This window comes from Papio anubis, chromosome 7 (assembly GCF_008728515.1).
Source record: "Papio anubis isolate 15944 chromosome 7, Panubis1.0, whole genome shotgun sequence".
NCBI lineage: Eukaryota > Metazoa > Chordata > Mammalia > Primates > Cercopithecidae > Papio > Papio anubis.
Genome location: NC_044982.1, coordinates 98502165 through 98526867, shown reverse-complemented (window position 1 = coordinate 98526867; position 24703 = coordinate 98502165). Strand labels below are relative to the sequence as shown.

At 44.8% G+C, this 24703-nt stretch overlaps 1 protein-coding gene and 1 long non-coding RNA gene across 7 annotated transcripts in view; one reads left to right on the top strand and one right to left on the bottom strand.

Annotated features, from left to right (window-relative positions):
• The window catches only part of CRTC3 (CREB regulated transcription coactivator 3), a 116725-nt gene that overhangs the window by 55609 nt on the left and 36413 nt on the right, over window positions 1-24703 (top strand). For all 6 annotated transcript variants that reach the window (XM_017960933.3, XM_009210945.3, XM_003901394.4 and 3 more), the window contains exons 3-6: window positions 9943-10062; window positions 18324-18385; window positions 20035-20097; window positions 23068-23168. In XM_017960933.3, the coding sequence (XP_017816422.2) occupies window positions 9943-10062; window positions 18324-18385; window positions 20035-20097; window positions 23068-23168 (346 nt within the window). The remainder of the gene's footprint in view (window positions 1-9942; window positions 10063-18323; window positions 18386-20034; window positions 20098-23067; window positions 23169-24703) is intronic.
• On the bottom strand, window positions 12073-14491 carry LOC103886018. Its single transcript, XR_004185040.1, has 3 exons — window positions 14407-14491; window positions 12413-12505; window positions 12073-12321 (listed from the first exon to the last, which is right to left on the bottom strand). It is a non-coding gene; the product is annotated as an uncharacterized LOC103886018 (long non-coding RNA).

The following is a 24703-nucleotide window of genomic DNA, read 5'->3' as shown; positions in this document are numbered from 1 at the left end:
GCCCAGACTGGAGTGCAATGGTGCAATCTCAGCTCACTGCAACCTCCGTCTCCTGGATTCAAACAATTCTCGTGCTTCAGCCTCCCCAGTAGCTGGGATTACAGGCATGTACCACCATGCTTGGCTAATTTTGTATTTTTAGTAGACACGGGGTTTCACCGTATTGGTCAGGCTGGTCTTCAACTCCTGACCTTAGGTGATCCGCCCACCTCAGCCTCCCAAAGTGCTGGGATTACAGGCGTGAGCCACCGCGCCCAGCCCCCAGCGGAGTTTTTTAAAAAGAGTGTGGTCTCATTATGTTGCCCAGCCTGGACACCAACAGAAATTTATTTAGTACTGGTGGCCAATCTCCCGCGGATTTGTCAAGAACTGAAGACATGAACTAAAGAAGAACCAAGCAGCATCGCGGGCAAGCTGGCGGCCGGTAGAGCTAAATGATGAGTTTAAGGATGCCATCAGAACCAAGCATTAACTACCCTATCTGGTGTCTCTATACCAGCTACATTTCCAACTAGTCTCCTCTCCTACCCAAGCTCTGTCGGAAACACATACAAACACAAGTATACAGAGGAATTAAGAAGAGTTGGGGTAGCATTTCAATTCTATCAGAGGAAGCATTGTCGTCAATGAATAGCTTTGTGACTTTTAGCTAACCATTTACATAATATTAAGTTAGTTACTTACTCCAAATGAGACTACTGGAGCCAATGTCAATTTGTAGGTGTGCCGTTTATATTGCTTCGTAGTCAGGTATCTTAGCAAGACTGTTATCCTGTAATTGAATCTTAAATCTTCAGTAGATTTAGGAGAACGTAGTACAATTTATCTGGAGAATTTCTTTTTCATTTTTCTTTTTTTAAGCAACAAGGTCTCACTGTGTCCCCCAGGCTGGAGTGCAGTGGTATGATGATAGCTCACTGCAGCCTCCACCTCCTGTGCTCAAGGTATCTTCCCGCCTCAGCCTCCCAAGTAGCTGGGACTACAGGTGTGTGCCACTGTGCCTAGCTAGTTTTTAAATTCTTAGCAGACACAAGGTCTGGCTATGCTGCCCAGGCTGGTCTCGAACTCCTGGGCTCAAGCAGGCCTCCCACTATGACTTCCCAAAGTACTGGGATTACAGGCAGGAGCCATGGCACCCAGTCTGGAAAATTTCTTAATAGTTTTTTTTTTTTTTTTTTAACTTCTGTATATATCAGTACAAATCTGTCTAAAATCTCAAAAAGAATTGATTTTATGTAGGCTATATAGCAAAGGAGGCAAAGCGGTGAGGTGAAGAGAATACTGAGTGAGGCTCGGGATCCTGAGTTTAAGTTTTTAGGCTACTACAAACTAGCTCTGTGATCTTGAGAAAAATCACTTCAGCTCTCTGGATCTTGGTTTCCCATCTGTAGACAGAAAGAACAGAATTCCACTCCCTCTTGCTTTTACTTGTGTAGCTCTCTCTGCTAAGCCAGCAACTCCAGTTCCCTTCCTTTGCCTATCCCCACCTTATTTTCACCTGCTGCAAGCTGGAAAACGAGGTGCCTCAGTTTGTTAGACTTGGGTGGGGTATAATGGAGAACTGGTGGGGTTCCTTTCTAACTGCTGTCCTCTGGGGTTCTTATCCATTTTTGTTATTTAGAGGCTTTCTTTGCTTTCTGGCTCACCGCTGAGATGGTTGAAGTTGCCACATAAATGACCCCTGGCTCAAACATAAAATAATTGTGACCTCACATTCCAGTGCAGTCCTCTGTAATATTGAAGCTTCATGCCAGTATACATTCCCAGTGTTGACAGTGGTATTCCAGGAAAATACATATTGCTCTTGCAGGAGTTTTATCACTTTTTTTCTTGATCATGAGTCATCATGAGGCCTGTCATTGAAGCTACCAAGAGTTGTCCTATGTAGAATTGCTTCTGTTTGAGAATATCGATTAGGCACCCCTTTGTAAAGATGCTGAGGTTGTGGTATTCTGGATCAATACTTTTTCAAAGTATTAACCATTTATATGCTTACTCCTGCTTTTCTGCATGTTTTTAATATTTTTTTTAAAACTTGGTAGAACTTTTTGGTTTTTTTTGAGATGGAGTCTCGCTTTGTCGCCCAGGCTGGAATGCAGTGGCGCAATCTCAGCTCACTGCAACTTCTGCCTCCCAGGTTCAAGCAATTCTCCTGCTTTAGCCTCCCCAGTAGCTGGGACTATGGATACCCACTACCATGCCCAGCTAGTTTTTGTGTTTTTAGTAGAGATGGGGTTTCACCATGTTGGCCAGACTGGTCTCAAACTCCTGACTTCATGATCCACCCACCTTGGCCTCCCAAAGTGCTGGGATTATAGGTGTGAGCCACTGTGCCTGGCCCTGTAGAACTTCTTACATGGAAGGATGTATTTGGTCATACCATTAGCATTTAGAAACCCATATTTCACTTCAAGGTATTTGGAAATTACATTTCTCCTGTTTTTAATAACTTTGTATAAAAATACAACTATAAGCTAGAATTTATTTTTCTACTTAGCTGCGGAAGAAAAAAGTATGTCTTGATTGTTCACACATAAAGAATATACTGTACCATATATAATTTTACTAATGATAATCTTCCTAGTTGATAATAAACAACAACTCTCCAATTCTTGGACTTCAGCTTATTTCCTAACACAGCATGGGCTTATGTAGGAATCTGCTTATGGTTTACCAGTCAAGTAGGGTCTGGAGTTTCTAATTAACCACAAACATAGTGATATGCCAACAGTATGGTACATCTACCCAAATAGTTAATGCAAACGTAGGTCACATTGATAGATCAATAGTGTCTAAATTAGAGGAAGTAATTTCCCCCCAGGTGACAAAACCTAGTTGCAACTTTTCAGTCATTCATCCCAGGCTGCAGCTTTCAGATGCTATGGGATAGGTAGGTGTGCACCTACATGTAACTGAGATCTCATGTAACTGAGCTCCAGGTCCCTTGGGGAAGTACTCCGGGAGTATGGTACTGTCTGCCATTAGCTCTAAACTTCTACCTGGAAATCCACAACTCTGCTTCTTTTGGAAGATTCACGTGTGCTGTTTGATTACAGAAAGAGTTCTGCCATTAGCATTAGCCATGTCACTCCCCTCCCCGGTCTATCTAGCACTGGATTCCAGACACTGATGTGGAGAAGCATTTCTATATGGAGGCACAGAAGCCCTCTCTTCCTCATTTGATGTCTAGGTCCCATGTTCTGAAACAGGAGAGTGCTTTTCAGAGCCTGAGCCTAAGGCCCTCCTTAAAATACGTCAATTCCCGTTTATAGGTTCATTTCTTTCTTGTTTGCTTTCTGTATTTATTTATTTAGAGACAGGGTCTCCCCTCTGTCACCCAGTCTGGAGTGTAGTGGCAGGATCTCTGCCTCCCGGGCTCAAGTGATCCTCCTGCCTCAGCCTTCCAAGTAGCTGGGACTACAAGCGTGAACCACTACACCTGACAAATTTTTGTATTTTTTGTAAAGACGGGGTTTTGCCATGTTGCCCAGACTGGTCTCGAACTTATGAGCTCAAGTGATCCACCCACATCAACCTCCCAAAGTGCTGGGATTACAGGCCTAAGCCACTGTGCCTGGCTCCCATTCGCAGCTTCTTTTGACTTACACCTCCCTTGTTCTTCAAGAAAATGAGGTCAGGCGCAGTGACTCACTCACGCCTGTAATCCCAGCACTTTGGGAAGCCAAGGTGGGTGGATCACTTGAGGCCAGGAGATCGAGACCAGCCTGGGCAACATGGCAAAACCATCTCTACTAAAAATAAAAAAAATAAAAAAATTAGCCAGGCGTGATGGCACATGCCTGTACTCCCAGCTACTCAAGAGGCTGAGGCAGGAGAGTTGCTCGAACTTGGGAGGCAGAGGTTATGGTGAGCTGAGATCACGCTACTGCACTACAGCCTGGGGACAGAGTGTGACTCTGTCTCAAAAAAAAAAAAGGTAAGAAAAATGGAATTTTCTATTTCATTCAGTCTCTCTCTGCCATCACTACCATATTAGCCAGCTTTGCTTTTGTAACAATCTAAAAACTCAGACTCTCAACAAACATTTATTTTTCACTCATGTTACTTGCCAGTGGTGCCGGAATACCTTCTATGGCTCTCCTCTGTGTATCTTCTCTGTCATAACTGAGGCTGAGGGAGCATCCCCTACTTAAGACGTGGTAGTCTCATGGCAGAAGGAAGAATATGAGTTTCTGTTTGAACAATATGAACATCACATTTGCTCATAAGCCATTGGCCAAAGCAAGTCACGTGGGCCAGTCAACTTTTTTTTAGCCATTCATCCCAGGCTGTAGCTGGGTGACGTCTGAGGTGATTTGCAATGGCAACAGATGGTGCCTGAGCTGTAGGACCCTTGGGGAGCACTGTGGGAGGCTCAGAATGCTGGGACAGTCCCTAATAGTGATGCTGCTACTCCTGACCATGAAAGGACTCTGCAGGTTAGCCCCACCTTTGACAAGATGCTTCCCAGTGTTCCACCATACAGACACTCATCCTCCTTTCCAATGTCTGGGTATCCCTGGGACAAGCAACTCTTACGTATGTAACATCATTTTGTCTTCTCAACAAGCCCGTGGAAGTTATTATCATTTCCACTTTTTTGATAAGGAAGATGAAGTAACTTGTTAATAAGTGGAACATCCTGAACTTGAACTGTTTCTTTGACTCTGAAACATATGTATTTTTGGGGTGTTGTTGTTGTTGTTATTTTTATTTTTATTTTCTGAGACAGAGTCTCACTCTGTCACCCGGGCTGGAGTGTAGTGGCGTGATCTCAGCTCACTGCAACCTCTGCTTCCTGGGTTCAAGCGATTCTCCTGCCTCAGCTTCCTGAGTAGCTAGGATTACAGGCATGCGCCACCATGCCCAGCTAATTTTTGTATTTTTAGTAGAGATGGGATTTCACCATGTTGGCCAGGCTGGTCTTGAACTCCTGACCTTGTGATCCACCCACCTCAGCCTCCCAAAGTGGTGGGATTACAGGCATGAGCCACGGCGCCCAGCCTGTTGTTATTTTTAAGAGACAGAGTCTTGTTCTGCCACCCAGGCTGGAGTACAGTGGCACAATCATAGCTCACTGTAGCCTGAAATTTTTGGGGTCAAGGGATCCTGAGCCTCAGCCTCAGCCTCCTGAGTAGCTAGCACTACAGGTGCATGTCACCACACCAGCTAATTTAACAAAAATTTTTGTAGAGACAGGGTCTCACTGTGTTGTCCAGGCTGGACTCTAACTCCTGGCCTCAAGTGACCCTCCCCCTTGGCCTCCTGCAGTTCTAGGATTATAGACATGAGCCACTACAACCAGCCCAAATGATACATTCTTTGACTGGCAACGTGAAATGTTTAAAATACTGGCCAGGTGCAATTGCTCACGCCTGTAATCCCAGTACTTTGGGAGGCCGAGGCGGGCGGATCACTTGAGGTCAGGAGTTCAACACCAGTGTGGCCAACATGGTGAAACCCCGTCTCTACTAAAAATACAAAAATTGGCCGGGCGTGGTGGCAGGCACCTTTAATCCCAGCTACTCAGGAAGCTAAGGCAGGAGAATTGCTTGAACCCAGGAGGTGGAGGTTGCAGCGAGCCAAGATTGCACCACCACACTCCATCCTGGGCAACGGAGAGAGACTCTCAAAAAATTAAAAAATGGCCGGGCACGGTGGCTCACGCCTGTAATCCCAGCAGTTTGGGAGGCCGAGGTGGGCGGATCACAAGGTCAGGAGATTGAGACCATCCTGGCTAACATGGTGAAACCACATCTCTACTAAAAATACAAAAAAAAATTAGCCGGGCTTGGTGGCGGGCACCCGTAGTCCCAGCTACTCGGGAGACTGAGGCAGGAGAATGGTGTGAACCCTGGAGGTGGAGCTTGCAGTGAGCCAAGATCACGCCACTGCACTTCAGCCTGGGGGACAGAGCGAGACTCTATCTCGAGAAAAAAAAATAAAAATAAAAATAAAAGTAAAATAAATAGGCTGGGTACAATGGCTCATGCCTGTAATCCCAGTACATTGGGAGGCCGAGGCGGGCGGATTGGCTTAGGTCAGGAGTTCGAGACCAGCCTGGCCAACATGGTGAATCCCCGTCTCTACTAAAAATACAAAGAAATTAGCTGGGAGTGGTTGCATGTGCCTATAATCCCAGCTACTGGGGAGGCTGAGGCAGGGGAATTGCTTGAACCAGGGAGGTGAGGCTGCAATGAGCTGAGATCACGCCACTACAGTCCAGCCTGGGCGACACAGCAAGACTCTGTCTCAAAAAAATAATAAAATAAAAAAAGAAAATACTGTATGTACTCTGCAGATATAACCATGTAAGAACTTACCTGGATAAAACTTGAAAAGGAGTAGAAAAAGTGAAGCACTCGGCCTTTTGAGTGGCACATAGTATTTCTTTGCCACCCAGGCTGGAGTGCAGTGGCATGATCTTGGCTCACTGCAACCTCTGCCTCCTGGGTTCAAGTGATTCTAGTGCCACCATACCTGGCTAATTTTCGTATTTTTAGTAGAGGCGGGGTTTTGTCGTGTTGCCCAGGCTGGTCTCAAACTCCGGATCTCAGATGATCCACTTCCCTCGGCCTCCCAAAGTGCCGGGATTACAGGTGTGAGCCACTGCACCCAGCCCAGACTTCATCCTTAAACCTCCTTCAGTTTCCAGCTTCCCTGACTGAACAGCTACTCTAATTCATTTGATGAGAAAGGCAGGTCTTTGAGAAGTAATTGAGAAGGTTAAGCCAAATATAGTTTGGAGTTAGATCAAATACTGCAGGGGCAGAGAGTTGAGATTGGGCCACAGTGAGGAAGAGAAGAAAATATCAAATATAAGCAGAGATTAACACCCCACAACTGAATACCAGCAGTAATACAGGATTTGGGCCAGCAGCGGGGTTAATGCAAAAGAGGCAGCTGGTAAATCGAAAATATAAGCTTTTGTTTTGTTTTTTGTTTTTTGTTTTTTTGAGGCGGAGTTTTGCTCTGTCGCCCGGGCTGGAGTGCAGTGGCGGATCTCAGCTCCTACCAGCTCCATGCCTCCAGGTTCCCACGCCATTCTCCTGCCCCCTCCAGCCTCCGGGAGTAGGCTGGGACTACAGGCGCCCGCCCTGGCCGGCTAGTTTTTGTATTTTTAGTAGAGGCGGGGGTTTCACCGTGTTAGCCAGGATAGTCTCGATCTGACCGTGATCCATGATCTCGGCCTCCCAAAGTCACTGGGATTACAGGCGTGCAGCGCCCAGCCTGTTTTGTTTTGATTTTTGTTTTGTTTTAGAGACAAGGTCTTGCTCTGTTGCCCAGGCTGGAGTGCAGTGGTGTGATCGTAGTTCACTGCAGCCTTGAACACCTGGGTTCAAGTGATCCTCCCGCCTTAGCCTGCCCGGTAGCAAGGACTACAGGTGGCCACCACCAAGCCCCACTAATTTTTTTATGTTTGTTTTTGTTTTTGTTTTTGTAGAAGTGAGGGCTTGCATTGTTACCCAGGCTGGTCTTGAACTCCTGGCCTCAAGTGGTCCTCCCACCTCATGCTCCCAAAGTGCTGGGTTGGACTGCAGGCATGCACCACCATGCCTAGCTAATTTGTTTGTGTATAGAGCTAATTTTTGTATTTTTTGTAGAGACAGGGTCTCACTATGTTTCCCAGGCTGGTCTTAAACTCCTGGCCTCAAGCAGTTCTCCCACCTCCGCCTCCCAAAGTGTTGGGACTCTAGACCAGCCACCTCACCCAGCCAGAGAATATAAACTTAATAGGAAGTCTAAAAGACATTTCAGGAACTCTGATTTTGGGAACGCCTTCTAAAGACCCTTCTCCCCACCCTATGAACTGGCCTCCAGAAAGCCCAGTTTGGCAGTAATTGTGCAGTGGCTCAGGCCTATAATCCCAACACTTTGGGAGGCCAAGTGGGGTAGATAACTTGAGGTCAGGAGTTCGAGACCAGTCTGACCAACATGGCAAGACCCTGTCTCTACAAAAAAATAAAAAATTTAGCCAGGCATGTTGGCATGTGCCATAGTCCCAGCTACTCAGGAGGCTGAGCCTGGGAAGTGGAGGTTGCAGTGAGCCAAGATTGTGCCACTGCACTCCAGCCTGGGCAGCAGAGTGAGACGCTGTCTCAAAAAAAAGAGATCCTGTGTCCTCATTGCATCTTGCCAAGAAGCACCTGATATCAGTTTGTCTCATTATTTTTCAGGTATTTCAATATATTATTCTCTAGAATAGAGTATTCCATTGTCTGAGATCAAATCTAGCTTCCCTATATCATAGTGGCTATTTTTCTTCCAGCCCAGAAGTTGTTCCTTGGTAAGATAACTTTATTTTGTGAGTTTATAGATTTGGATTATAAAAATAGATCGAAACTGTTAGACTAAATTGACCCAGACATTTTATGAGTCCACTTGGGAGAAATAGGAGTAATTCTCAAATCCAAAATGAGAAAATCCATGTTTAACAAAGAAAAATTAGTTTTTAGCTGAAGGAAGTCCCCTATAAAAACATATTGTGTCACAGGATTCCCTTCACAGTGAGCTACCAATTTTATATGTGACTCAGTTGACCTAAAAGAAAACTCTGTTTTAAATGATTAGTATGTGAGGTGATGGATATGTTAATTAACTTGATTTCATCATTTTGCTATGTATACATATATCAAAATGTCATGTTGTACAGTGTAAATATATACAGTTTTTCTGTCAGTAACACCTTAATGCTGGAGGGGATGGGAGAAGAAAATCTGTTTTCTTTATTTCACAAGCACATCTATTGTGTAATGTATACACATTGCCCCATTATGTGAGATTTATTGGCCTAGCCTAGGATTTGGCTTTTGACAACCAAAAAGGTTGCCCTTTGTGATGCCAGTCTCAAAAATGTTAAGAACGTACCCCAAGCATCTCTTTAAAAAGGATTTTGGATTTATTGACCATGAATTTATCTTGAATCTGTTTCTTTCATTTGTACCATTTAGGGACTGATGATTTATATTTTTTCCACTTGTATTTACATCGCATTCCTTTTTCCCTCTTTAACTCAGGGGTTACACACTCTGAATGTCTAAAATGATGAGTCAGTGAAATGGTTTGTGTGTAAGGATTCACAATAAGAGAGTGGGTGTCCCATCTACAGGGAGCAGCCACGCTCAACTTCAGCCTGAGATGAGTGTGGTTCAGTGTGGCCACGATATTTTGATTTATGGCTGGGCGTGGTGGCTCATGCCTGTAATCCCAGCACTTTGGGAGGCTGAGGCGGGCTGATCACCTGAGGTCAGGAGTTCAAGACCAGCCTGACCAACATGGTGAAACCCCGTCTCTACTAAAAATACAAAAATTAGCTGGGCATGGTGGCACATATCTGTAATCCCAGCTACTTGGGAGGCTGAGGCAGGAGAATTGCTTGAACCTGGGAGGCGGAGTTTGCAGTGAGCCAAGATTGCACCATTGCACTCCAGCCTAGGCAACAGAGCAAGACTCCATCTCAAAAAAAAAAAAAAAAAAAAAAAAAAATTCTGATTTTTCCCTAGAATCCTCAAGTCTGAATTTTCAAACATTGTGAATTCAATCAAAAATTTTAAAAGACACCGTGCAGAACAAATAGGTGCCTCATGGCTTGCCAGTTTCTTTAATATACCTCTTTTACATTTCAGAGTGTCCTTTCTAGTTTTCTGGGATTTAGTATATGAATTCACCATCTTCTGATTCTCCTCCCCCAATTGCATGACAGCTTTTATTCTTCTTTCAGCTTTTCTCTTAACACACTACAGACTATTTTTCATTATTTTTAGGTTATTATAAAGAAACGGTTCCATATACTACTTTATTTACCTTGACCCAAGGCCCACTAATGTATAATAAGTAAAACTGTAAAATCGGTCCTTTCATCTGCTGTGGTTATCAGTTGTTCTTGAGGGTGAGTGACAATTTCATGGTTGGAGGCCAACTCTTCTTCCCTTCTCTCTGCAGCCGTCATTTCACCAAGCTGATAATGTTCGGGGAACCCGCCATCACGGGCTGGTGGAGAGGCCATCCAGGAACCGCTTCCACCCCCTGCACCGAAGGTCTGGGGACAAGCCAGGGCGACAAATATCCTTTTTTACTCTTCAAAGGGAGTGTGCATTCTGAAATGTTTGAAAAGTGTTCAGGATTTATCTTCCCTGCAATTCTCCTTTGGCCTCAAAATCTTCATTTATCTGATGAAAGGAGGCAATACAAATAAATGAGTTGGAAACGAGAAACATCTCTGCAGTCAGCATTTGGAAACATCATTGTAGGTGTTTATGATAGCATCAATAAAGTTCAGTTTAACGAAATAACAACAAAAACAACCTGTAATTCAGTCCCATTGCAGGGTGTTCTGAGCATTTTCTCCAGAAACTGGCCAAGTTAAAGTTAAACCTGCGTTTGGATCAGGTTAGAGAGACTTAGTTTATCTAGCAAAAATGGACATACAGATATGTGATTTATTTGTATTTCTTTTGATCTGCTGACCTGCTTTTGGAACTTACAGATGAAATTTCATATGATTTTCTATTTGTGATGTTTCAAACTCAGTAAGTGATAACTAAAATAAACCCAGAATATAGGAAAATCTCATGCAGTGATGTAGAGTCACACCAAACTCTATGCTGTTAAGTAGAAATAAAGGAAAGGAAATGGTGAATTCACCGGATAGTTTCATTTAATCAGTGCTGTTTATGGGGCGGCAGTGGTGGGTGCTGCTGTGCAACCAGCATTTTGCCGAAGGCTTTGGGGAACAGAACTGAGCTGGATTTTTTGGGAGAGGACACAGAAGTGTGCCAAGAGGGACTGTGCTCTTACTTCATTCTTCTCAGTACTCGGTCGCAGGGGTGGAGGAAGGAGAAGAAAGGCGGGGTGGGTCTCGCTGCGGAGAGCTGAATTCCTGGCAGTGATGGTAGAGCTGGCTTCACAAGCCTAGAAACCAGGAAGTGGGGGCAGGGCACTCATGTTTACTGAGCACCTACCCATGCCAGGCACTGTGATGGGCAATTTATGTGTCATTTAGTCCTCAAAAACTCACTGAGTCGTTTATTTTTTCAACCCTCATTTTCTGATGAGGAAACTTGAGTGTGTGGTGAAGTAACTTGCTCAGGATTCAGACCAGGCCCAGGTGATGGCCCAGCCTGTGCTCTACCCTCCCCATGCCACCTGCGTCCACTCGCAGTGAGGAGGACCTTGTACAAGGGAGCCAGGAGTTGTGGGGGCACCCTAGGGAAACCCCAACTTTTCTTGCCTTCAAGCTTCTTGCAGTTTTTAATCTATTTGGAGGCAAGGATAATGACCCCGGGGAATGTTTGTCTCTCCCCTTTTTCCCACCCCTAGGGACACACCACATTTGGTCCACAGAAGGACCGACTTCTGATTTTGTATATTATGTGGCTGTTATCAAGGAAAGTAAAGATGATAAATGATCTTGAGAATCTATTCTGGAATGTGTGATAACTTTGACATTGAATGAAAAAGGCAAAAGGAAACGGAGGCAATTCATCAGTAAATTTGCACATGTCAGGATGGAGTAGTACCTCAATTGTCCAAATTGCCAAGAATGTTCAGGCAAAAGACTTTGAGTGTTTCTTTGCTTGATTTAACAATGTATATTTTTTTGGCCGGTCACGGTGGCTCATGCCTGTAATCCCAACACTTTGGGAGGCCGAGGCAGGCAGATCATGAGGTCAGGAGATTGAGACCATCCTGGCTAACGTGATGAAACCCTGTCTCTACTAAAATTACAAAAAATTAGCCAGGCGTGGTGGCGGGTGCCTATAGTCCCAGGCTGAGGCAGGAGAATGGCGTGAACCCGGGAGGTAGAGTTTGCAGTGAGCTGAGATCGCGCCACTGCACTCCAGCCTGGGCAACAGAGCGAGACTCCGTCTCAAAAAAAAAAAAACAGTGTATACTTTTTCAGTTCTCAGTTCCCTCTTTCTCCTGTCAGTGCTCTCATTTCTATATATTAGTTTAAACATTATGCTATATATGTTTGTGTGTATGTATATGTGGCTATCTCAGATACTTTTGAAGTACAGTCCAAATGTATAAGCATACATAAAGCTTTACTAACCAAAATAGAGGAGGGTATTGAAGAAAAAAGAGTAGAATGTTTATTCACTTAACAAAAATTATTTGTTAAGTATGTGCTAGTGGTCAGACACCGTTTTAGACATTTTAGTTCACTGTAACATTAAACAGCATGGCCCCTGACCTCAAGTTGCCCAGAGTTCAGTGGGAGAGGCTACTCAGCAAACAAGCAGCCACGGCAGGTATGGCGTCTGCAGGGAGGCAGCTCAGGGGCTGTGGGAGCACGCCAGAGGTGCAGCTTGAACCAGTCTGGGGAAACAAAGAAGGCATCCTGGGGGAAAATCTGAGGCTTGAAGGTTAAGAAGTAAGAGGATAAAGTGTTCATTCAGCAGATATTTACCGAGCCCCTTCTCTGTGCCAGGTGCTGTTCTAAGCATGGGGACCCAGTGATGAATAAGGAAGACATAGTTCCTGCTTTCTTGAGTTTACAGTCCTGTGGGAGATGACAGCAAACAGGCAATAATAAAGGAAAATGGCTTTAGATGGTAATGATTGAGATTTAAGAGAGTAAAGCAGTTGGGAGGTATGTTCCAGGCAGAGGGAAGAGAATGTAGTGCAAAGTCCCAGAAAGGGAGATGACTTCTTGTGTTCAGGGGACCCTATCTCTTATGATAGGGTATAATCTGGCACTGTATGGATCAACTTGAGACCATAAGCAAAGCTAGTCAACTACTAAAGGAAGGGGAAGCAAAAACCAAGTTAATATGCAGAGAAATTAAAGTTGTTAGACAGTGTGAGTCAGATTCACTGATCACGAACCATGTCTTTGTGGTCTCCTAAGCCCTTATGTTGGGGTCCTGGGACTGGACATCTCTTGATGCAAAGAAAGTTCTTTAGCCCAGTCTCTTGAGGAATCAAGGGTCCATGAAATGGGATGATTTTATTTTGGTGTTAATCTATTCCAGAGAACTTAGAGGAGGAGGGCTGTGATTCCATCTTTGCTTTCGTGGCCTTCATTCTGTTAGTTGTGAAATAATTTGCCTAAAATTGTGGCCTTGCACATTTGTCTATGACTTTTTAAATGAAGTTTCATCATTTGAAAGTATAAAACACTGGCTTGAACCTTTGTTAGAACAAAAGGAAAAAATCAGAATTCTCTTATTACAGCTGTTTCTCAGCTTGGGTGTTATTTAAGACACACTGGCTTAGACATGTGTTCTAAGGGTTCACTCCTATGATAGGGTGATCTCAAATAAAATGAACATGTTTAACAAATATTCTGGCTTCCTCTCAGAGTGGGCAGCCACAGCACCCAGAGCTCTGGCACAGGAGATTCCTTCTGGAGTGGGCTTTGCTCTTGGCATGGGCGGCCACACAAGACCAAGGCACAGCTGCAGCTGGGCCCTGGCCTAGCCCCACACAGGCAGAGGAGAGGCACTGCCAGGGCTTGCTCCTGGCTGGGGGCCTGGGCTTGGGCACTTGGAATAGAAGCCCTTCTGCTCTTCTGCAGCTGCGCAGTCTGTAGCAGCCCTTCTTACTCCCACTCCTCAAGGTTGGCGGATGTGCTGTGTCCCAAACACCATCGCTGAACTTCTGAACTATTAACATAAATTTATAGCAAATAAAATATTTTCTCAGACTTGTGGGTAACACACTGAGAAAGAAGGAGACATGCTGAAGAAACATAGAAAATGCCTTCCTCTAAAGGAAGTCAAGAGTTCACTAGCATGGAGGGTCATGAAGAGATGCCTAAGACCTACCAGAGTTAGGATTGATTCTCCTCTCTGGGCTGGGCCTTGCTTGGATTCTTTTCATCATAATGAGAGAAAAATGTTAGGACATTGGTTTGTAGGACACTGTTTCTTTGAAATGCATGGCCTATTTCATTTGAGAAACACCATGCTCTGTATCTCCTCTTGGAGCCTGACCATATATATTAGGGCTCTGAAAAGTCCTGCAGTTAAGAAACTTCTCATCTTTAACCCAGGATTTCCAAAACTTAAGTGATCACAAAATCCAGCTTTTACCTAACACCCATCTTATCTTAAAGGACAAGGAAACATTAGTTTTTAGAATTTTAAGGGGTAAATATTCTGACTTCACGATACCACATGCAACCTATTTGCCTCTCATGTGCTGAGGGAAACAGGATGTTCTTATAAATGCAAGGACTAAAAAAGATGCCACTCATATCCTCCTTTACAGTTTCACTTTAAGATGCCTTCTGGTGGGACACAGTTGGAGGTAAAGGGACAAAAGGAAGTAGAATGACAAGAAACACATGGCTGAGAAATCAGGAAGGAGCCAAATTATGGCCAGTTTTCTGTATTCAATCTGAGCCTGAAACTTGTCGTGGTGGGTGGGTTCTATTAACCAGACTCTGAGTCCACTTACCCCACCAGCTGCATGGAAGGCCGCAGGCCTGCCTCACAAACCGTGTCCCTGGCAGAACACAGAGTTCCAGAGCAGGAGAGAAATGATTGGCTTCCAGGCTGCCCCGAGCCCTGCCCAGGTACCCTGACCGCAAAGGGACGGGAAGCCAAGAGAAGGGAACCCTGCGCCTGCTCACCCAGCCGCAGGTCAAGCAGCACAAAGAAAGGGACAGGGGCGGGTCTTGTTTTCAGCTTCTGTGACTCAGTAACCCCACCCACTGGTAAACAGGCCAACTGATGTCCTCTCTTATCAGCAGACGAAGAGCTGCTCCCCTTCCTTTGGGGAAGAGTAAGAACTGTTGCATCTAATACTCCGCAGGTTGAGAGGAACCTCAACCTCAATCCCTGTGTTGATGGATTGAAGCAGTAATTCAAGGAGGAAGATTTTCCTGCACAGAACTGCAGAGGCTTGGGGAGAGAGAGAGCAGACTGGGATGACTCTGAGATCCTAACCTGAGTGTCTTGGTGGAAGGTGGCCTTACTAAATAAGGTGGACTATAAGAAGAGGAACAGATTAAGGGGACAGTGATTGGTTGGATTTTTGGTAGAATTTGAGCTGTCTTTTGGCAGAGAAGTTGAGTAGGCAGTTGGAAATACGCACTTGGAGTTCACAAATTAACTATTGGGAACTGGAGGTATGGATTTATGAGTTACTGGACTGTGGGTGACAGTGGGGCCGAGAGAAGGATGGGATTGGCCAAAGCGAGCATGAAGGACGGGGGCTCTCCACCAGGAAGACAGGCACTGGCCCTGAAGCTCTTAGGAAGCGCCTCCTAAAGCCCCTGTGCCCGGAGGCTCCTGCCACCCCCTCCACCTGCTCCCACTCTACCTGGTGCCCAGTGATCCTGAGAGCATCCTGTGCCTCTCAGAGCAATGCAAGCAGGTGTGGCCTGAGGCTGTGAGGCCACAGGACCCCAGGGAACATCAGGACGGAAGGCAAAGGGGCAGAGAGGAGTGCACAGAAGGATAAGAAAAGATCCATGTGAGTGTGGGGTTTTTTTTTTTAAACTTTAATTTTTGTTTCCATCCATTGCAGCCACCTCTTCTTTGTTTATCTTTTTCATTATCCCTCCTCCCTGCCTTCCTTTTTTAAGTGGAAATCTTCTTGAGCCAAAGGCTTCACTAAGCTTAACTAAGGAAGCAACGGAGGAGGTGCTGATGTGGTTGTTAAAAGCCTGGTGGCCTGTGCTGCCCTTCCATTGGCACGCTGGCACCTGGCGGGGATGCCAGAAATGCTTCTTGAGTAAATGGCAAATTCAAGTTTATAAATAAGAGTGTTTCCTCTGTCTCAAGGTTGTGACTTAGGGCATGTCAGTGTTGTGGAGTAATTTAAAGCCACCTGAATGAAGTTTTCTGAAATTTTCCAGAGAACAAATAAACTTTTTCTAGATATTCCTTGCATTAACTGTAAGTGTGTAACATGAGTGGTTCTCTTGGGTTTTCAAATATTCACTAAATTAGATGAGATAGTAAAAATTAAGAGAGCTCAGAGGTCACATCTTTTAACTTTTGATGCCTCAACCTAATTATATTAAAAATTTCCAGGAATTTACTATATTTTCACATTGTTAATATCAGGAAGGTTACAATGCTAGCTCATACCTCAACATTGAAATCACTAACATTTGATCATTACGTGACTATTACACCACTGCATTCTAATTTGTATTATCAGTACTATGAAATCAGAGGTATTGAGTTTAAAGATGGCAGTGTACTGAGAAAAATGGGAAACTTCTGCTTCCTGAAATTAAGTGTTTCTGAACAGAGATTCATCAGATCTGCAGAAAAGAGAAAGGCAGATAACCATAGGTTCTGAGGCTCAGTGTTTCCTCCCTAATGGCGTGGCCAGCAGAAATACTGACAGGTTTTGTCTCTCACGGGCCTTCCTATTTATCACCTTTTCCTCTCCTGCCTCCTACTGTGGTCTTGCCTCATCTGTACTTCATGTACGTTAAGCCTAATAGTGAATGTTGAAGAAATGTCTCTCTTTGGAAATTATCTGCTTTATTTTATCGATTTAAAGTCAAATTAAGACATAAGATAATGAGACTTGTCAAAGAAAACTAATATGTAGAAGATAAAACTTGCAATCCTAATGCTTCTCCTGGCAAAGAAGACATTTCCCACCAAATCACTAAGAACTCATGAGAGCCTCCGTTTTCCTAATTCCAGATTCTGTATTTATTTGAGCTGCCCAGCCCAGGCCTGCAGGATAGGGCCCCACTCCTTCAAGGCTCCTGTTTCCTCCTGAGCCCGAGCCAATTATACCTTCTCTTATAGCCTCCATCCTTCTTCCCAGAACACTCCAGGTACTATTTTCTATTTTCTGGGGGCATTTGGCGTAGTTCACTGTTTCCTGAGAGGCAGCATAGCTTAGCGGAGAGCTCTCAGGCTTTGGTGTCAGTGAGTTGTGGGTTTGACCCCTGATCCACCAGGCCTGCTATCTGATCTTGGATTTCTCAGGTCTTCTAGAACTGAGCCTCAGTTTCTTCAGCTGTAAAATGGGGGAAATAGCTGCCTTTCAGGATTAAGATTAAATAAAGTGTGAACTCAGCACAGGCCTGGCACACAGTAGGTGCTTAGATATCTGTTTTCACATTTCTGTCTTAATGTGTAGCTTGTATCTTCTTTATTATTTCCACCTTAAGAAATAAAGGTTTGGGATGAAAAGTATTACTGGTAACTGCAGAATGTATATTTCATCCAATCAGTGATCCAGGAGACAAAAGGAATGGGCTTGGTTTGGGTGAGTGTTAAGGAGGCAACGTTCCACATAGGAGGAGAGAAAGGGGAAATGGCATTAGCAAAGGCAGAGGGGCAGGAAAATACAGGCTGTGTTTGTGAAACTCAGACAGTTGAAGGGAAGACAAGAGCAGAAGAGGCCAATGTCCCCAAATTGTGGAGCACCACAATTATTAAGCCAGTAAGTTTTGATTTTGCCTTTTAGGCTGAATAAAATCATTGAAGATTTCTTGCCAAAATAATATGATTAACAGTGTCTTCAGAAGACTATTGTGTGCGAACAGTTAACTAAACGAATGAAAACAACGCCTCTCTGCTCGGTGTGTAGTGCAGCATCCCATTTGTGTCTCCATGCGTCCGGAATATGCTCCAAGCCATGCTAGACCCAGTGAACAACACAACATTGATAAGACAGTGCCCCCAATAACACTGGAAAGTTTACGTTTCTTCACACATCTAATGCGCCTCTTTTTTGGTTATAAATACCAGGAACCCACCTTAACTGAAAAACAGAAAATGTATTGGCATATGTCACTGGAAGCCCAAGGGCTAGATCCAAGGAGTCATACAATACCATTGAGACCTACCTCTGAGGTACCACTTCTGAGATGACTTCAGGCGTAACAGATAGGCTTTCCCCAAGGGGAGACCCCCAGGTTCAGAAGGCCCTTGGGCTCACCAGCCCTATTGGGGCACTCCTTTTTTCCCACTCAAAAGCACTCTCCTTGGTTCTGTTTGCATCATGAACCTATCCCTGAGCCAAACACTGTTTCCAGGGGCTAAAGTACCTAGACTAGAATCCTGGGCCTGGGTTCCTCATGTGTGGCACAGAGGGAATGGCAACGTTACCAGGTTTGGAGCGAGAGTGGAGACAGTTCCTGCAAACAAAAGGTGCCAGGCAGGCAAAACCTAATAAACACCCCATAAAAAATCATGCAAAGAAAACACTGGTTAGAAGACAGCAGAATAGGCTGTCCTTGAGGAGGGGTGATAAGAGAAAGCATGAAGGAAGAGCTGTCAGGTACAGGGATAAAGAGCCAAAAACTCAGTTGTTTTACCTGTCCGTGAGTCCACCTTGCTAATTCTGCTTCAACTTTCCATTAATTTGTATTTTTCCTTTATTAAAAATTCTACTTTGATGGTAGTGCTTTTGGAGCCAATTATTCCTCACAGCCTCTGGATGAGAGTTGGCCAAGGTAAGCAAGCCATACTTTAAAAGATATAATGGGCATGTGTTACTTTTAGATAACTTCACTTTATCTACTTTGAATGTTGTTTGGAAATTGCTTATATAAAGCATAGAATCCTGTTTTCTCTTATAACATTTAATTTCAGTGGGAGGATCACTTGAGACCAAGAGTTTTGAGGCTCTAGTGTGCGATGATGGGGTCTGTGAATAGCTACTGCACTCCAGCCTGGGCAGCATAGCAAGATGCCATCTCTTAAAAACAAAAACAAAAAACACCTTATTGACTGGGCACGGTGACTCACGCCTGTAATCCCTGTACTTTGGGACGCTGAGGCGGGCGGATCACGAGGTCAGGAGATTGAGACCATCCTGGCCAACATGATGAAACCCCGTCTCTACTAAAAATACAAAAATTAGCTGGGCGTGAGGACGTGTGCCTGTAATCCCAGCTACTTGGGAGGCTGAAGCAGGAGAATTGCTTGAACCAGAGAGTCGGAGTTGCAGTGAGCCGAGATCACGCCACAGCACTCCAGCCTGGTAACAGAGTGAGACTCCATCTCAAAAAACAAAAACAGAAACAAACATCTAAGCATTTCCAATGGTAGGCTTATACGAAAGTCTAAAATGAAAAGTTATTTAAAGAAATCTAGATCTTCATATTTAAAACCAAATAGAAACACATTTGGAATATGTTTACCAGCAGAATATGGCATTCTTATGTTTGAGACTTAGAAAAATAAGCATTTTTTCTCAGAATGTCTTAGTAAGCTGCTGAAAAGGACAAAAGACTCTTAAAATGGTAATTTGCACAGTGTATTTGATTTAAGGTCTCTTTGAGTATTTTTGTACCCAATACAGAGGGTAACAGAAAATAGAATTAACTGAGAAAAAGCCCCTGCAGCATCTGTTGTGTGCCTGGTATCATTTTCAGATCACCAAGTCAGATTTAGGAGGCGTTTAAAATGTGTGTATCAAAAATATTTAGCTCTCCGGATTGAAGTCTACTCTCCATCCATTCTCTGGGCAAATACTGACTGAGCACTTACTGTGTATAATGTAGTCTGGGTCTGGGGAAGGAAATAAAGATGGGTAAAAGTGCGTCCCCACCTCAGGTAGGTTGTCCGCCACCCTCAAGAATCGTGGGATCCAGGGTTGTAGAATAAATACAATATTTTATTATATCAGTAAAAGGCATCTCCAAACTGATATTTTTCTTTTATGTATCCAAGAAATGTCTTCTGCTTTTCAGAGCACCAGGATTGGCTAGACTTAATATTTTCATACCCTGGGCAACTGTAACAATTCTCTTCCTCTTCATGTCCGTTGGTAGGGGAATAAAAAATTTTTGCATCCAAGATTGCCAAGGCTCCCCCTACATGTATACTGAACTCCTCATCTGCCCAGCTAGCTAATCCTGTTCCTTATGGGTTTGTAGTAGTTTTTATACTGGAAATCAAAGATCACAGGATTGGAAGGATCATTGAGTCTTACCTCATTTTAACAATGATGAGCAAAATGAGCGAGGTGTGCGGTATTTTTAAGTGACTTGCAGAGCAAGGTGAGTAGAAGAGCCAGTTCTCAAATGCAAGTGCTGAGACCCTCCTTTGCTGTCGTGGATTGACTTCTTTTCCTTTTATGTTGTTCTGGTTTTTAAAGGCAGCAGCCTCCTTGGAAAGACGAAAAGCATCCTGGGTTCAGGCTGACATCTGCACTTAACAGGTACATGGGTTGTTTCCTGGTAGGAGTAGATTTTAAAGCAGCTTAACCGTCCTGATATTTTTTACATAGCAACCAGTTGCCAGAGTGTGTTTATGTAAGCTGTGTTGATACATATTCAAAACAAAACCCACCATTTTTTGAGTGTCTGCAGGGGGCAGTATAGAGCACACGAGGTCTGGAATGAGACTACCAGGGTTTGCGTCTTACTGTATGACCTTGAGCAGATTTTTTAACTTCCGATTGCCTCAGTTTACTCATTTGAAAAATGGAGATAATGGTACCTAGATCATGGGTTGGTTGTGAGGGTTGAACAAGATAAGACCTGGGAAGCACACGTGCTGAATAAACATCAGCTATTATCATGATCACTTTGGGCCAGACTCCAGGAGTAAGAGTTCCACCTCAGTCATTTTTTTCAATCCTGACAACACCCTACAAGAATGAGTATTATTTTCCATTCTAAAAGGTTAAGTGACTTGTTTAAGGGCTTTAGCTAATAGGTAAAGGACTAGGATTGAGAAAAAAAAAAAAAGCAACTGAGCACAGTGGCTCACACCTGTAGTCCCAACACTTTGGGAGGCTGAGGCCAGAGGATCATGTGAGCCCAGCAGTTTGAGGCCAGCCTGGGCAAGATGGTGAGACCCTGTCTCTATGGAAAAAAAAAAAAAAAAAAGGGGACGTGGTGCCACGTGCCTGTGGTTCCAGCTACTCAGAAGGCTGAGGTGGGGAGAATCACCTGATCCCAAGGAGGCTGAGGCTGCAGTAAGCCCTGTTTGCACCATTGCACTCCAGCCTGGGCAACAGAGACGCTGTCTCAAAACAAAAAAGAAACCTGATGAATGGTGCAAAATTTTAAATATTTTTTTATTTTATTTTATTATTATTTTTTTGAGACAGTCTCGCTGTCTCAAAACAGAAGTGTTGTAAAAGGCCTGTGGTGCCCATCCTCAGCTTCACTCATTGTCAGCATTCTGCCAGTCTCTCCAAACCTACCCCCCATCCCAGTCACATGATTGGCTGGATATAGTATCGTACCTGGAAATATCTCCAGCAGTGTAAGGCCAACGAGAACCTTTTTTAAAAAACATAACCACAATGCCGCTATTACACTTAACAAAATTAAAAATAACTCCTTAATATAATTTAATGCCCGGTCTGTATTTAGATTTTCCCACTTGGCTCTGCATTTGTTTGATATTCTCTCAAGTCTCTGAATCTAGGCTGGAATCTGAACCCAGGCCTCTCTGATCTCAGCAGCCATGCTCCTTCTGTTGCACTATGGGTTCTGCCCTTGTCTGCCTCTTCCCTCCTCTGAAGCCACATGGCTTCATAGCCACCTGAGGCTGGCACTGGACTGAACCACAAAGAAGCACTGTAGGCTAATGAAGTTGCTTACCGGTTCTTTTTATGGCCAACAGTTTGACCTTATGATGAGATAAATAAATAATCATCTCTTGCAATCAAAGCTGTGTAGACATTGAAGCTATCTGGGAGAATTTCAGAAATTTGCTATACATTAGTGGCTCCAACATTTTCTCTTAGGACCACTTTACAGTCTTAAAAAACACGGAGGCCTGGTGCAGTGGCTCATGCCTGTAATTCCAGCACTTTGGGAGGCCAAGGCGGGCGAATCACCTGAGGTCAGGAGTTCAAGACCAGCCTGGTCAACATGGTGAAACCCCGTTTCTACTAAAAATACAGAAATTAGCCAGGTATGGTAGCGGGTGCCTGTAATCCCAGCTATTTGAGAGGCTGAGGCAGGAGAATCGCTTGAACCCGGGAGGCGGAGGTTGCAGTGAGCACCACTGCACTGCAGCCTGGGCGACCAGAGCGAAATTTCATCTCAAAAGTAATACTAATAAAATAAAATAGGCTGGGCGCAGTGGCTGATGCCTGTAATCCCAGCACTTTGATAGGCTGAGGCAGGTGGATCACCTGAGGTCGGGAGTTCGAGACCAGCCTGGCCAACACGGTGAAACCCTGTCTCTACTAAAAATAGAAAAGTTAGCTGGGCATGGTGACGCATGGCTATAATCCCAGCTACTCGGGAGGCTGAGGGAGGAGAATTTCTTGGACGCGGGAGGTGGAGGTTGCAGTGAGCTGAGATCGCGCCACTGCACTCCAGCCTGGGCAACAAAGCAAGACTGTCTCAAAAAAAAACAATACAATAAAATAAATAAAATAAAAATAAACCCTCAAAGAGTATTTGTTTACGTGAGAATATCTATTGATACTAGAAATTAAATTGAGAGATTTTTTTAAAGATACTAGTGAATTAAAAAATAAATTAATAGCCCATTATACATTAATGTAAATTATATCTTTTTGAAAAGAAATACAAAAAAAGTTTTGAAAATAGTGGCAATGTTCACCTTTTACAAATCGCTCCAAGGCGGCTGGGTTGTCTGCTCCCGTGCTTAGCAGTGGGGGCATCACACCTCACGTGGCTTCTGGGGAAGCCCACCGTGCTTGGGAGAGGCAAGAGTGAAAAACAGAGGACAATTTACTGTCATTTTGAGAGTAGGTTTGACCTCACCTGCTTCCTGGAAGGGTTTTGCGAACCCCTGCTCTAAGTGACCCTTTACTTAGGAACAGCTGCTCTCAGGTGGAGAAAACCTAGTACAGCCACAGGCTAAACTGGCCACAGCCGGCTTCTGAGCTGGGAAGACTAGGGGCTGTTAGACGGAAGCCGTGCGTCCGAGGCCCGCCTTGTCGAACTCGATCGCCATGCTGTCAGCTTCAGCATATGAGGCGGAATGAGTCTAAATTAAAATATTCTGGAGTGTGGGTGATCCTCAGAGGCTGTTATTGATATAAAGAGCTTCAGGTAGGTCCTAACTCCTTATTTGATGGATGATTACAAATCAGTTATTCTTGCCTTCTTTCCTGTTGGTAATATTCAACAAAGACTATTGCATTTTCACTAAGGAAAATGGATTTTCAGCCAGACTCTCTCCTCCCCCTCCTTAGGACCAATTCTGATTCTGCTCTTCACACGAGTGCTCTGAGCACCAAGCCCCAGGACCCCTATGGAGGAGGGGGCCAGTCGGCCTGGCCTGCCCCATACATGGGTAAGACACACAGGCCACTGCTGACAGCAGCTGTGCTTGCTCATTCTGTCCTAGGGCCCGAGGGAAAGAGAAGCTGAAGTGGTGTTTGCACTTCCCGGTTCAGTGGTCTTAGAGAGGCGGCTCGTGGCAGGGGAAGCGTGTGTGTCCATGATGCAGTCAGGATGGAGCTCCCGGCATCCCCTGCCTCTGCCCTGCTCCCTCCACAGCACGCTCTCCCTGTTGGTGTCTCTTGGCCCTCTTCTGGGCACCCGTCATCTTCCAATAACTTCCTAACTGGTCTCCTGATTTCCAGTCTCACATCCCTTCAATCCAGTTTTATGTTAGGTTCCCCAAGAGTCCTTTTTCCCCACCCAGGATCTGAACAAACTGAGAAATAAAACCAGAAGTGACAGACAGAGCTAGATATCACCTTTATTACTAATAAGACCAGGTTGGAGGAAGTGACTGTCTCTGTAGGTCAGTGGGCCTGTTGAGACTGAACCCCAGCGTGAGGCTGACTCCCCTTGAGTGTCCGGCAGCACTGGCCAGTGTGGTCCCCTGGGAGGAGGGGTCAGGCAAGCCTAGGGGAGGGAAGGGTGGAGCAGAGGCCTGCTGCCTGAGGGAAGGCATGCCCTTGAGAAGGGGAAGAGGAGACCAGACTGGAACTGTGCATCACCTGCTCAGTTGCCCCCAGTGTGAGTAAGGGGGTGGAGAGAGGCCAGGAGTAACCTGGAGTGAGGAAGAGGCCCACTCATGCCATCTCACAGCTCTGCTTCCAGAGTGAACCCAAACCTGATCATCTTGCTCTCCCGCTTAAAATCCTCAATGCCACCCCTCACCTTCAGGAGAAAGAGCCCAGATCTTCTTTGGAATGACATGAGCCCCAAGGCCTGGCCCCTGTCTGCCTCTCTCCCTTTTCTCTCTGCTCCCCCGCCTCACACCCAAGGTAGCCATGCGAACCACTTTGGGTTCTACTGGTGTGTCTTCCTGTTCTGTCTCTTCCTCTTTCACTCACTCCTGGCCTTCCTGGCCAACCTCAGCTCGTGTGTGTACTCATGTCTGTGGAGCCGTCCTTGACCTTCCTCCCTCTCAGCTCAGAGTTACCGTGTCCTTCTAACATCCCAGACTGCTCTCTTAGCACCTGTAATACTTGGCTGCTTTTTTATGTGAACATGCATCTCTTTCTCTGCTCAGTGTAGATTTCTTGAAGGCAGCATCTTAATGGTCTTGTTCTCTCCAGCCCCTAGCACAGTGCCCAGCACAGAGGAGCCCGTACTGATGGAGAAGTGTGAAGAATCACACACTGGCTCACATGTGCACAGCATTTGCCAAAATACCCTCTCGGTGCTGGTACCTGACCTGTACATGAAGTGAGGCTGGTCATTCAGACACATTTCAAGTCTACCTTTCTGGGGTTTATAATCTAGAAAGAACAATGGTCTTGAATTATCCATTCCATATGCAGACTGACTCTTGCCCAGAAATTTTCAGGGCCCTGTATTTGTTCTTGAAACAGGAATAAATACATCTTTAGCCAAGAAACCAGCTTTTCTGGT